This window comes from Haliotis rufescens, unplaced genomic scaffold, assembly GCF_023055435.1.
Source record: "Haliotis rufescens isolate VD_foot unplaced genomic scaffold, xgHalRufe1.0.p SCAF_16, whole genome shotgun sequence".
Taxonomy (NCBI): Eukaryota; Metazoa; Mollusca; class Gastropoda; order Lepetellida; family Haliotidae; genus Haliotis; species Haliotis rufescens.
In genome coordinates, this window is record NW_025963846.1 from 16,502,046 (window position 1) to 16,517,808 (window position 15,763).

The following is a 15,763-nucleotide window of genomic DNA, read 5'->3' on the forward strand; positions in this document are numbered from 1 at the left end:
AGTTGCGTCCCTTAGACGTGCCAGCATACGATGATCACGGGTTGTAATCCAACATTCGCCCTGATAATGGTTATGAAGTGGTAAAAGTGCAAGACCTGCATGACTTTCTTACTTTTCTCTACACTTAACACTTGACACGCCGTAACTAAAATACTGTTCAGTGGCGTCACCCCGACTCACTCACTCGGCACAAAGGCCATCATGTATGTGTTACAGTGTGATAGATGACCCGCATTTACCTTACACTCAGTTTGCGGTCAGATAAGAGCATCAGATAACCTGTGTGTCGTCTGGCTGGCAAAACACAACTGGACGAGCTAGCGAGTCAGGCCACAACACCGTCACCCTCCTACACCAAGTTCGCCTCAGACGTCAAAATCAACTCACTTTAGACGACTCTTGCGTCAAACTTCAAATTCTCGTCCAAACAGCGCTCGTCATGGATAACGCTTCGTCGAAACGTATTAATGGGCTTGTCATCAATGGAATTGGTAAGCCGTAGTATAGTTTGATCTTGTGCATTCGAACTCCGACTGAAACTGAATATTGTGAAGAGAGTTTGAACAGCACCCTTCAAACAAAGGGTGCAAAACAATCTCTTTTGCATGTGTTTCATCAATTGTCTCCCCCTAGCCTTCACGTTTTACTTCAATCTCTTTTTGTTTAAAAAATTAAAATGATTAAAAATATTTCAACCATTGCAGTCTAACTCTCCTCTCAGGCCTGTATTATAGTTTGAACCTCGTTTAATCGATAATACCTTTCACAGTGTGTCAACAAAATATGCAAAAACCTAATTTCCAATATTATTTTCACGATGAAACTGAATTTTGTGTCTATGTGAACCGCCTACAAAATCTTCACATTTTTTGTGTGGTCACTTTGATTATCTTCGGCCTTACCTCACCTGGCCGGTCACCGAACATGGATGATGATAATAACGGGTATTTTGGACAAATTGGCCATTTTAAAGCATTGCGTATCGGATCCGCTTTGGCCCACTGGAAATTGCATATTCTAGAATTACTGAAAACTGGTAAATATTAAAAATAATATCGTGGCATAAACCACCCCCCTTTGGTCTATTATGCGGGGTACGGAGAGCTTAATGGTGTAGGCGTTCGCTCGTCATGCCAAAGCCTTGGGTTCGATTCCCCACTTGGATACAATGCGTGAAACCCTTTTCTTCTCCACCACCGTAATATTGTTGGGATATTCCTAAAATTTCACTTGTCTCTCTTTTTAATCTTTTGGTTAGAAAAGGGTTTGTATGCCGGGTCAGTATCTGTATGACCCTATTGACAAGTAGGCATCGAGCAGTAGGTTCAAGGGAAGTGGTTGATAAGAATCAGATATGTACGTACATTAGATAATTATCTGTGACACCATCAGCGTGCAAACACCTACTTTGAATCACGGCTCTCATAATGTGAAAGGTGGTGGTTAAATCAGCATGTTACAATTCTTAAACGATTTGTAGTTTACCATTACAACAACATATCGCCATTGTTGTTTATTCTGTGTTGTTCATCCACAACGTTCTGTCAGTGGTGTGATCTGAGGCGACGAGGAGCCTCGTGCATAATTCGTGATTCGGTGTCCAGGGTTGGTTCCACGCTAGGTACTCTATGTATCCCGCTCTCGTGATATTGCTGGAATATTGCTAAACAAATATTGCCGTCTTTTAGTTATTTGTGTGACTGGATCCGATGTTATCGTTTAGTAATAAGTGTCACTGAATCTGCCGCTGCCGTTTAGTTATTCGTGTCAATGGATCCGCTGCTGTCGTTTAGCCATAAGTGACACTGATTCCGCTGCTGTCGTTTAGCCATTATTGACACTGGATCCGCTGCTGTCGTTAGCCTTTAGTTACACTGAAACCGCTGCTGTCGTTTGGCCATTAGTGACACTGAAACCGCTGCTGTCGTTTAGTCATTAGTGACACTGAATCCGCTGCTGTCGTTTAGCCATTATTGACACTGGATCCGCTGCTGTCGTTTGGCCATTATTGACACTGGATCCGCTGCTGTCGTTTGGCCATTATTGACACTGAAACCGCTGCTGTCGTTTAGTCATTAGTGACACTGAATCCGCTGCTGTCGTTTAGTCATTAGTTACACTGAAACCGCTGCTGTCGTTTGGCCATTATTGACACTGAAACCGCTGCTGTCGTTTAGTCATTAGTGACACTGAATCCGCTGCTGTCGTTTAGCCATTATTGACACTGGATCCGCTGCTGTCGTTTAGCCATTAGTTACACTGGAACCACTGCTGTCGTTTAGTCATTAGTGACACTGAATCCGCTGCTGTCGTTTAGTCATTAGTGACACTGAATCCGCTGCTGTCGTTTAGCCATTATTGACACTGAAACCGCTTCTGTCGTTTAGCCATTATTGACACTGGATCCGCTGCTGTCGTTTAGTCATTATTGACACTGAATCCCCTGCTGTCGTTTAGTCATTATTGACACTGGATCCACTGCTGTCGTTAAGTCATTAGTGACACTGAATCCGCTGCTGTCGTTTAGCCATTATTGACACTGAAACCGCTGCTGTCGTTTAGCCATTATTGACACTGAAACCGCTGCTGTCGTTTTGTCATTAGTGACACTGGATCCGCTGCTGTCGTTTAGTCATTATTGACACTGAATCCCCTGCTGTCGTTTAGTCATTATTGACACTGGATCCACTGCTGTCGTTAAGTCATTAGTGACACTGAATCCGCTGCTGTCGTTTAGCCATTATTGACACTGAAACCGCTGCTGTCGTTTAGCCATTATTGACACTGAAACCGCTGCTGTCGTTTTGTCATTAGTGACACTGAATCCGCTGCTTTCATTTAGTGTCATTGAATCAGGAATTTCCTTTACGATGCGATATGATATAAATTTACAGCGTAACACTTCACCCCGACCCCTACCCCAAAGTGAAAAATATCCCATTTCCTTCTGAGAGAAGAAAGAGCCACTGTTGTTTTGTTCGCGACGACATGATCGGAGCCCATTTCCACAAAGCTATCGTTGCGCTACGTCTGGATCGTCTGTAACGATTGCAGGCTGTTTACGACTGAATAATTTCATGGGAACCATAGGCTAGAGGGCCGTCCCTCTATTATATGGTCTCTGGAACCATGCACTGACAACGTCTCAGACTAGTCGTCATGGGCAACACACGGGCAATAACCCCGTAGAACCAACCACTTTGTGTGCTGGCGATCAGGTGTCTCACCCTGAGATTGTGGGTTCGAATCCCGGATGGGACTCAACCTAACAAAAGTACTAGAATTTGAACTTGAATATCCCAAATGTAACATTTGTTACATTTGACCACTTTCTAAAATGGGTTATGTATTCATAGCGTTGGTAGCCGTGCCAATTTACGCTTATCAAAGAACGTGATCTAGTCTACCAGTTGTCGGATTTAATTTTTTGTGGAGTGGGTTAGATCACTGACCTCGTGTGCTGGCGAATAGGTGCCTCACCCTGAGAGTGTGGGTTCGAATCCTGTATGGGACTCAACCCCCAAAAGTACGAGAATTTGTACTGGACCACGAAAATTTTATCCTAAATATAACATTTGTTACCTGTTAGTGTTGTTATCAAATTGTTAGGGCCCCGTACCACAAAGCGATCTTAGTGCTACCTTGATCGTAAGCCTATGATAAAGTATGGGAGTTACGACCAACTTAGCACTAAGATCGCTTTGTGGAACGGGGCCCTAACAATGTGATAACAACACTAACAAAGCGATCTTAGCGTTACGATGATCGTAAGCCAGTGTTAAAGTATGGGACTTACGATCACCTTAGTGCTAAGATGGCTTTGTGGAACGGGTCCCTGGAGTCTGATGCATAAATCAGTTGCGATTCACCACAGGCCCGTGATGTATGCAATAACGCCACATCTAAACTAGATTAAATTTGCCTTACACTGCAAACAGCACGGGTGTCAAAATTGCAATCTCGTTTAATTATGCAACAGACAACTGTTTATTTGTCAGCTGAATATATAGTCTAATTACAAGGTGATTTTTTTTACCGAGATCACCTTGACCTCGTGCTACGAATAAGATAGCTTTGTTGACGAGACATTAACGGCAATTCAGCAACTTTCAATACAGCTTTTCCTTGTGATTGAGGTCGAATGTGAAGAAGTGAGTGAGTGAGTTGGGTTTAACGCCGCTTTGAACAGCATTCCAGTTAAATAACGTCAGGTCAGCTTAATGTGGGAGCAAAGCCCGAAGTGATGCAGGTCTTTTACCACATACGAGCACGGGTATTGTGCTCGTTGGTTTCACCAAACTGGAAAGCGTTTAAGATCTGCATTATTTAGGCTTTCACACCACATTGAAAAGATCAAGGGGGACGATATCGCACGTTCCCCCCTCGGGGCAATTTTTGCTGTGTTTGCAGAAGCTATACAGCAGCTTGTGTAGAAGGTTCTGCTATTAATAGACACACAGCATCACTTGTTCCAGTCTACAATGTCGCTGAATGCACCCCTTCTCTGTCTCATGTTTATAATTAACCCGTCTGTCTCACAATTCGGTGACAAGACTGTAGGACATGCAACAATACATTACCTGACATTATTTACGTAGGGAAAAACACAATATGAGCATAACACAGGTTATATTGGGGTTCCCTCCCGTCTGGTTAGGTAACGATGCTTTTGTCGGTGGGTCCGGAGATAAACGAATGCTCGACCCAGATTTCCAAGGTTGAAGAAAACAGCGTCCTGGACGCATTTCATTGTTGTGACTTGAAGCGGCCTATTTTCCGTGCGCGAGGACGGGAACAGTGCTGTGAATGTCAGTATCCTGGCTCGTGGACCTTGGCCAGAACGTTGAGGGGGGTCAGGGGGTCAGGGGGTCAGCAGGGTGGACGTAATCTCAGTCAGGGAAGACGAGTAATAGGAAAAATGCATATTTATTATAAATTGTTGTCTGTGTGGGTTGATTGAAAATTGCATAATTATGACATGATGAGAATGCTTTAAATATACATCACATTGATATCCATTGAAATTTGTTTGTTGGTTAAGGCCGCATACAGCAATATTTCATCTATATGTATTTCTCTATAAGTAATCGTGTCTGGACCAGACAATCCAGTGACTGACATCATTGCCGACCTATACGTACTTGGGATACGATGACATGCATCAACCAAGTCAGCAAGCTCACTCTAATGCACATAATGTTGAACGTGCTTTTCAACAGATTGCGCAGCTAAATTTTTTGTCACCCGTGAGCACACGCGATAAGACGATAGAGGAAGCTGTTAAAATGAAATGGTGGACAGACAATTAATACACATCTAAAACGAATTTCGTTCAAGTGGGATATAACAGCTGTTCGAATGTTAAAGGTCAACTCGATCAACGATCACGCTAAAGTTGTTTAACAATGTTGTTGTAGATTTTGGAAGGAATTAAATTAGTACATTACATCTCTTGAACAATATGGAATATTATCAGGAATAGATATTATTGCAACGGGCGGCGGGGTAGCCTTGTGGTTAAAGCGTTCGTTCGTCAAATCTACCAAAATAGGAATGGTGGAACACTATCAAATGTGACCCAAAAGGTCAGGGGGGTCACGCCCCCTCTGAATCAGTTATGTTAGATTATGATTTTTTAAAGATATATTTTCTAACTGTGTGATGATGCATATCAAATGAAACTCTTATCTGCGTTTCGGAAATATATAATTTGCCAATTTAAGATATATACATACATGTGTGAAGCCCATTTCTGTGATATGCTGGAATAGTGCCTAAAACGGCGTAAAATCCACCTCACTCACACACTATAATTGTAGTGAGTGAGTGAGTTGGGTTTAACGCCACTTTGACTAGTTTTACCACTTTGATGAAACCCAGGAGCACGTGTATGGTGCTGACAAATCTAGAAACATGGTTGCGGTGAACCGGGATACGAATTAAATGACAGAAAAGAAAGATGAGAAACGTATGTGCAGTAATATGTTTCAGACCCAGTTGAAGTGATTTCCAAGTGTTCAGATTTGTAGCCGATTGTATATCATAAAACTCATTTAGAACCAGATGAAATTAAAGGCTGCACATTGATTTACGCCGTAAGGAATAATGGCCAACCTTGTCACGATCTATGTGACATTTTACCGTATTTGTTATTAAACTGCATAATTTGACAAAAATAATTAAATCAGTTATATCGCGGTGTCTGGGAGGAAATGCAGGTCTCAGACGTTTACCGTTTTGGCGAAACCTTTGAGCACAGGTATTGTAGCTGTTTAGCTGTTTTTTTTAGTTTATTCTGTTCGCTGTTCAGACTTGCCTCCCTTGGGTGAGCCATGATCCTGTAATTGTGACATTTGCTGGGCATTTGGTCGTCATGCGCTGTGACTTTGGAATTTATATATGAATATATGTATCTTGGTTTTACTAAAAGTCCAAGAAAAGCCTAGAACAAACTAAACCAATTGTAGTGTCCTTGATTCCACAGGAGAGTTAGTCTAGGTTTAATTTAGCGCGATTAAATCTGGTAGATACATTGAACACACATGTTTATCTGCTGGGAGTATAGTGTCAGTGGCGTTATTCACTCACCGTGCTTCTCCATGTTTGGAGTAGTGCAAATATTCTATTGCAGCTGTTTTCCATGTGAATCGTGACCTAATTTTGTTTACCAAAAAATCTTGCGTCGGCGTACACTTTTCATCAAAACTGGACCTAACATACAATCTTGAATACATCACAATTGTTACATATGCCGATTACAAAAAAATAATGCTTTTATTTCTGCATCCCTTGTTACACATAAAAACTGTACCGATTAATTCACTGCCACCGTTTTCTTTGACCACAGGCCTTTGAACAGAAATTGATAAACAGTATATATATACAGGGAATATGAAAAAAACAGGGAAAATATATATTCTCTGACATTTTCAGGGAATATATACTATTATATGTAATGTATAATTCACGCAGGGAATATACATAATCTTAATAAAGTTTTCAGGTATTATACATATTCTCTGATTTAACAGGTTTTTAGACAAATTCTAAGCGCTAGAATGAAAAGTACAAATATGATTCCACTTTGATGACTGTGAAAAGACTAATAATATAAAACACACAGGCTGGTGTGTTTCATTCAAAGCTGTTAGAAGAATTATTCATTATAGTGGCAATATAACAGACTCCCTCAAAGTATGTGCTCCCTCACATTTCCAAGATGGAATTTGAGGAGAATTTCAGAAAAAACAACTGTACAATCACTATGGTGAGAACACCAGTGTCTTGATGCCTGAACAAGAGTACAGCAAAAGTCATAGGCGATATATTAGAAGCCACAGCCACACCCAAGAAGTGACCCATAACCAGTGCTATATCTTCTGAAGACATTCGAAATTTTTCAGAGTCGTCACGTACAGAAACTAATCAGCGAACGTAAACAAGAGAAGGGATCTCAAGTTTACTTTTTTACCATATGACGTCTTTAAGAGGGTGCATGTTGCTACTGGTCTTAGTGGGGCGGTCGGGTAGCCTAGTGGTTAAAGCGTTCACTCGTCGTGCCGAAGACCCGGGTTCGATTCCCGACATGGGTACAATGTGTGAAGCCCATTTCTGGTGTCCCCCGCCGTGATATTGCTGGAATATTGCTAAAAGCTGCGTAAAACCACACTCACTCACTCACTGGTCATAGTGGGAGAGACAAGATGGTCAAGGAAGCCAACAAGAAGTATGCATACGTCACACAAGACTCCCTATCACTGTACATGTCTATGTGCATTGAGCGCCAGCGAAAGCGGAAGCGAACAACAGCCTAGTCTCCTCTAGACTGTCTCACAGTCCCTGAACTATATTATTTCCGTCCAGCCCTTACTGTAATGCATAGCCCGAATGAGTGAGTGAGTATGGTTTAACGCCGCTTTTAGCAATATTCCAGCAATATCACGGCGGGGGACACCAGAAATGGGCTTCACACATTGTACCCATGTCGGGAATCGAACCCGGGTCTTCGGCGTGACGAGCGAACGCTTTAACCACTAGGCTACCCGACCGCCCCCATAGCCCGAATGAAGCAATTCTAGGCTGTCCACTGGTTCTGAATCTTCCATCTCACTGGGGCTCCTTTACAGTTTAAATGGAGTGTTTTTTTCAATCATTATTATATATTTTCACAGATTTACCGTTAGTCTAAGTCTACCAGTAAGTATGGGCGTTCCTGCGGTCTTCAAAGTGGCCCCCGTGAACTCTAAGGTCACGGTGTGTTGTAACAGGGGTCATAGAGGGGTCATGCTGAGACAACCCAATATTATGGATGGCTATTCAGCCGTCAGTATGGAGTTTAGCTTTGTATAATCACTTTCGCTGAAACGTAATAATCCAACAGTGTGAATATTAAACGTCAACGCTGGACTATAACCAGTCTCGACTATACGCCGAATCAGAATCCATGGGTACGGAATAGGCAAAATAATGGTGAAAACATTATGGGCTTAGAAATCGCCTGGAAGCAGTTTCCAATATGAACTTATTAAATATGTTTTCCCTGGCGATCTGAATGGATACAAACATAAAAATGTTTTTTTTAGAAAACTGCTTTATTTCACTTTTTCATTTTGTTTGTTTGTCTGTTTAAGGTTATCTTTTTAGACGTTATTTATGTGGTATTATGTCAATAAGTAGCCTGCCCCTGCCTAACAATCACAACAATAACAACAACAACAACAACAACAACAACAACAACAACAACAGCAACACTAAAGCTGGAGGTTTTGGAAATACGACAGTCAAATATTCGCTACTATACAAGACATGGTCTTTCGATATGAACCGTGTTCCCGAGGCAAGGGAGTTAACTGACTTTATAAGTCCAGTTCCCACCCTTGCCGAACAAGGCTGGAATTCCTGGGCTCGATCGTTGCACCACCAGTGGTCATTACGAGTAATGTCCCTTCTAATCCTCTCCTATGGACCAATCACTTACATTTGCTTCAAACAAAATGGCGGCGCCCAGTCAAGACGATCTGATCGATAATCAAGATCAATATTGTGATAAAACGGGTCTAACATCACGAAGTGCTTCAAATCACACGAGCAGCTTAATCAAAAACATGAAAAGACTTGGAAAAATTATTTTGAAAACAAGTTGGCGTTGCACATGCTTAACAAATCCTGCAATCAACCGAAATCTGCACGGCAGTTTACCCACCGGATTTCGATTTCGTGCGATTTTGATTGGACTATACATAGACTCGTTAGTCCAGACAAAATGTAACTCTATAATACCAGTGTCGGCAAGGGTTGAAACTGGACTTTTATAGTCAGTTAACTCTCTTGCCTCGGCAAGATGGATATGAACGTGCGTGCATATGTAGTCACATAAAACATTTCTCTACCCGATCGTAAGTCAGGTCAATGTGTATATATATCCAGTAAATTACGGTTATAACGAACTCAAAGAGATAACTTATTTTAGTTTTCGTTATAACCGTAGTTCGTTATAAGCATATATGCCCAAACTTGCCGGGACCAAAAAATAAGTTCGTTATATCCATCAGTTCGTAATAAGCGTGTTCGCTATAACCGTAGTTTACTATATATATGCCGCACTTGAAGAAATACATATGTGTTTGAAGTTAAGTACAGTTGTTACCTAAGTCAGAAACGGGTGTACACCGCGAGACCATTCGCCTGGCGGTCGGTCGAGTAGCCTAGTGGTTAAAGCGTTCGTTCGTCACGCCAAGGGGCGGTCGGGTAGCATAGTGGTTAAAGCGTTCGCTCGTCACGCCGAAGACCCGGGTTCGATTCCCGACATGGGTACAATGTGTGAAGCCCATTTCTGGCGTCCCCTGCCGTGATATTGCTGGAATATTGCTAAAAGCGGCGTAAAACCATATTCACTCACTCGTCACGCCGAAGACGTTGAAAGTAAGCACGTAATCAAACATACAATCATGTTGACGTAAATGCGTAATCATCGAAATGTTTGTATCAAGGATCTCCATCTTTACCTCAAGGCAAGACCTCTATTGTTACCTCATGACATGGCCCCTATGTGTACCTCAAGACATGACCTGTATGTTTGTCTCAAGGCAAGACCTCCATGTTCGTCTCAAGTGAGGACCTCTATGTTTAGCTCAAGTGAGGACCTTTATGTTTGTCTCAAGTGAAGACATCCATGACCTCCATGCTAGTCTGAAGAAAGGATCACTTGTTTGATCTCAAGGGAGGACCTGTATGTTTGTCTCAAGGGATCACCTGTATGTTTGTCTCAAGTGAGGACATCAATATTTGTCTTAAGAGATGTCCTCAATGTGAGTCTCAAGACATGACCTTCCTGTTTGTCGGTCAGCTCCACCATGACGGTAATGGGATTGCTGTGCTACTCTCGCCAGATAGCGGCATGTCTACGTGTCCAACAGCTATAGATAACAATAAACGTGATAGTTTAAAATGACCGCTTTCTGGTGATGTCATACAATATCTATCTGGTGATGTCACACTATATCTATCTGGTGATGTCACACTCTATCGAACTGGTAATGTCACACATTATCAAACTGATTATGTCACACTATATCTAACGGGCTTTATATACTATGTACTTATGGGATCGATGGAGGAAACTGACCATATCTGACCATCATCTCATTCACTTTGGGGACCAAGGTGGCCCAGTAGTCGAGGGCGCAGCTATTTGATGAGCAGAGTTTGTGTCCCCCAACGTATTGTGGGTTCGAATTCTAGAATCGTCTTGATTATGTTTCTAGCTTCGTCAGCAACACGTGGAACACACCAAAGTAGTGGTAAACCTGCAATACCTGCATCGTTTCGGGTTTTCCTCCCACATGAAGCTGACACGCCGTGATATAACTGTCATACTATTCAAAGCGGCGTTAACACACTAGAAGCTCTCACACTGAAAACCAGGTGTGACATAATTTGATGTTTGAGGCTGTAACAGCCTGTCCTGACAAGATGATGCACCAAATGCTAACAAGGTGGACACGGTTATTTGTTTACAACACCAAATGATTAGCAATCACCGTTTAGAGAGCTTTGGACCTTTTCTAACAAGGACACCCGTGACACCTGTGACACCTGTTCTCAAGGACATTATGTTAAGTGGTAAGTTAGCAATATGTGTTATCTAATCTAACTGTGACTTATCTCAGACAGGGGTCGTCTCCAAACGTATACGTGGAAAACTTCATCATCGCGAATTGTTTTGTATTAGACTTCGATACGAATGTGGTTTAGATTCTGGACATGATACAGTCTGTACCTAATGACGATAATGATTAGTTGTTCACATTAGTTGTTCACAGTGGCCATCAGCACACCAGTGCTCTCTACTAGACATGCTCTATCGTGCGGCACGGGTGGCCCAGTCGTCCAGGTGTTCGCTGCGAAGGGCTGCGTCCCAGCAATCTTTGAGCATATGGGTTTGAATCTTGGATTCACCTTGATTATGTTTCTAGGTTTGTCAGCACCATACCACTACTCGTGGGGTTCACCAAAGTGGTAATCTAAGACCTGCAACACTTCAAAACGATGTTCAGCTCTCTTACTCACGTCATACGCATTGTAAAAGGGATAAGGAAATCCTTACTTAAGGAATTATGTTGGGATTTATTACCATTCCATGGTATGCATTAATAAGAACTGATTTGTCATCTAGATATGTGTCAAGGAAAACATCTTACAGATACATACAATCATGCTTCCTTGTATTTGTGCATACGGCCAATGTATGCGACAGAGAAACCGTATACGGTGTCATTGTAAGTTCGATTCTCTGCATAGCAATGGGGTCGTTATTATTATTAACGCTCCCTTGAAGGGTCGGAGTTCAAATGCAAAATTCCTTTCCTCTTAAAAACACACAAACACGCAGAACTGTAGAAAACCAAATTAAAACAGCCACTCCAACGTAATTATGGCCTGAAGTAAGAGGGTTCTCGTTTAATATCGTAATAACCAGACATATCTCTCTTGCATTTTAAAAATATATATATACATCTATTTTGGAATCCTAGACGTGACATTGTCGCGTTGTCGCCTTAACAAAACCAAACAACAAATGAAAAGCTCTCACCAAGGCGCGACAACGCTACATTTTGACCATTAGTCTTGTTTTGAGTTTTTAAATTCGGTTTTAAACCAAAGCGCTACAATGCGACAGTGTCCCTCCTGGGATTCCATAATACACCAATGCAACAGAATAACGGAACGGCTATGAACGTGTGTTGAGTTTGAAATTTCGTAAGGCCCACAAATACACCCAAGACAATGAGGGACAACAACAACAACAACAACAACAACAACAACAACAACAACTGAATTTTCGAACTATTTTTTTCACCACGAATCATTATTACTGAGCTCGGCATTGTCTGGCTTGTTTAGACCGCAGGTTCTTGCTTTGTTTTTAATGGTTATTGTTTTGTTTTGTTTCCTTCAAATATATTAAGTCTTTGTTGAAACATAAAAGTTTGGGAGCTGGAAACGTTCTTATATTTCTGTATGTCATGTATCCCGGATTAACTGAATTGAGCAGAAAGTACGAAATATAAAATGTACTTAACATTTATTGTTATAGCGCAGTGTATTGGAGCATGGCTCATTATTTCTCTTCATTGTAGTTGTTCCCCTTCGACTTATAAAACAAAGAAAGAAAAGGAAACAAATCTTACATCCCCTAAAATGTGGGCGAAAAATATGAAATGTGAAAGCGAGACAGCGCTTTGCTACACCGCGGGATTTTAGCGTCATTCGGCTGTTGTAGTCTATGGTAACGCACGAATGCCACACCCATTTATCTCTAAGATCTCTTCACAGTGCGAGATCCTTCGCCATATTGTACAACGCAATGATAGCTCTATTACCTGATATAAGTTTAGATAACAGGATCGAATAGTCATTAGTGGTTCCCATTCTGAAACTTCATAGCCGAACGATTCCCTGGCCATGGGTTCCAATCCCCGATCCCCCCTGTTGTGATCCTTGGTATATCTGCGCCTCACTCGAATTCCCCCTGGTGGACATGTATAAGGAGGACTATGAGTTTATGATTATGGATTAGGGATAACGAAACCACGAAGTGATGTACTGTGAGTGAGTGAGTTGGGTTTAACACCGCATTTAACAGTATTCCAGTTATATCACGGCGTGTCAGCTTAATGTGGGAGGAAAGCCCGAAGTGATGCAGGTCTCAGACGTTTACCACTTCGGTGAAACCCACGAGCACGGGTATGGTGCTGACAAACCTAGAAACATAATCGGGGCGAACCGGGATTCGAACCCACAGTCATAGGTTTCTGGCGTGCACAGCGAATCGCGGCGCCTTAGACGACTGGGCCACCCGTGCCCCCAGTGATGTACTGTAGGAATAAGAATAGTTGTAGGCGAAACCACAGAAATGTTTTCCGTATCAAGATACAAATAATTCTGGATGCAGTGTCAAGGTCGAGGTCATCGATGCTTAAAGTCTGAATGTCGCTCTGGCTGAAGTAGACATCACAATCTCACTGGGCTAAACCACAATAACGATTGCAGTATCAAAACACACATCTAGGTCAGCGATGGCAGACGATATCAGAAGACTTCGGTTAACCACAAATATACAGATAAAGATGTATGAAAAATCTGCAGATTTTGCAGACGTGGACTTGACCTTTAGCAGGCCACCAGTATAGACCAGTGCTTTAATGTAATACAGCTGTGGGCTGAACGTCGCTAAAGACATATTTCACTTATATCGTCCGGAAATTACAAAGTGACACGTATCGTAGTCGTTTACCACTTGGATGTAACTGGTAGGTATGGTGCTTATAAATCGTAATCCATGACAATCGAACCCTGGCACGCCAAAGGGGCGCAACTCATTTCCTGCAAATATAATAATGTCATTGCTGGAATCATTAACACAGATAAGCCCCAGCGCATAATGCAAACATTGAGATTACCACATGAGAGCCCCGGGTCCACCACGTCAATGTTCTGCAGTGAAACATCGTGAATAGGCCACTAGACGTCTGTTAGCAGATGTTCAAGTTACACTGAGAAGTCACAAACAACCAAAGACGTATGCAGATACTAGTATACGTCTTTGCGAACGGCTAAGGCAGAACCACGCCGCAGACCAAAGCAGGAGAATTACATTCGGCTGCATACAGAATATTCATTGTGTACCAACAGCATGGTACGTCACGTGACCGACCCAGGTCAGGCCGACCACGTGTTCGGCGGCGTCCAACGACAACGTCAGCAGCAATTCCAGCAATACAGTTCGGAACTGTCTTCGTGAGGCAGATCTCAAAGGTGTTGGTTTGACACAACGACACTGCTACGTAAGTGGCCAGGGGACGACCAGGGCCCACTTGTACAAAGCGATCTTAGCGCTAAGATGATCGTAACTCCCATACATTAACATAGGTTACAATAGTCGTAGCGCTAAGATTGCTTTGTGCAAGAGGGCCCAGGTCGCCCATATAAACAAGGATCAGTCAGCACAGGCCCCCAGTGAGAAGAATGGTGTTGATCTTGTGATCAGACGTAATACATCTTCTTCTCACAGTCGAGTTCGGGCGTGCATTGATCCCCGTGGTTGGCATACGCAATATGACAATCTCAAGGATCAAAGGGAGCTTCATGTACTGTTTTCAGTCTTGATGGTTGATCGAATACTGAACAACTGATCCCATCCTCCAAACTGTGGACACAGTACGTTATTTTTTGTTCTCATTCATAACATTACTTGTTATGATGTTGATATATAATTCATATCTTTTGATAATTTAAGTATATTTATTTTGTATTGTTTTCCAAGTAAGGGTTAATGATGTTTAATAGGTATTTCACATCCCAGTCAACAACTGTTTCAGTCATATCACAGCCGGACAAGTGGAATCAATAACTTTGTCCAAGGGTACGAAACAGTGATTTGCATGATATAAAATCTTGAAATGGAAAATATAAAATGATTATTCATAGATAAGTGTTCCAAGCATAGTGTCTGTCATGCTCATATCTCGATGTCAAAGATTATGGCTTTGCTCACGAAATACACGAATATATTGATAATGGTATCCAAATGCGGTCGAGACTTTTTGAGGATGAGATTTGTTCCCAAGTAGATGGAGGCCGTGTTTTGTATTTGCACAATATCATGAGCTGTGTTTATTTTCCAAACCCCAAACCACCCTACACACCAAGAAATGGTCCATTCCAACTGGAGTGTTTCTCTATTTGTATGCATCAGTGTGTATGCGGGTAGATGGAGGGGTGTATTAATGGCATCAATGTGGCACCAACTGGAGTGGTGTTCTCTCTTTGTATGCATCAGTGTGTATGCGAGGAGACATAGGGGTGTATTAATGGCATCAATGTGGCACCAACTGGAGTGGTGTTCTCTCTTTGTATGCATCAGTGTGTATGCGAGGAGACATAGGGGTGTATTAATGGCATCAATGTGGCACCAACTGGAGTGGTGTTCTCTCTTTGTATGCATCAGTGTGTATGCGAGGAGACATAGGGGTGTGTTAAGGCATCAATGTGACACCAACTGGAGTGGTGTTCTCTATTTGTATGCATCAGTGTGTATGCGAGGAGACATAGGGGTGTATTAATGGCATCAATGTGGCACCAACTGGAGTGGTGTTCTCTCTTTGTATGCATCAGTGTGTATGCGAGGAGACATAGGGGTGTATTAAGGCATCAATGTGACACCATATGAGGGTGGTGTTCTCTATTTGTATGCATCAGTGTG

The 15,763-nt window shown here is 42.2% G+C and overlaps 1 protein-coding gene across 1 annotated transcript in view; it reads left to right on the plus strand.

The window, feature by feature from the left end:
• The first annotated feature begins 367 nt into the window (after positions 1-367).
• Positions 368-15,763, plus strand: part of LOC124121001 (haloacid dehalogenase-like hydrolase domain-containing 5) — a 38,338-nt gene continuing 22,942 nt past the window's right edge. Inside the window, exon 1 of the mRNA XM_048396922.1 lies at positions 368-491. Coding sequence (XP_048252879.1) covers positions 440-491 — 52 coding nt within the window. The 5' untranslated portion in view covers positions 368-439. The remainder of the gene's footprint in view (positions 492-15,763) is intronic.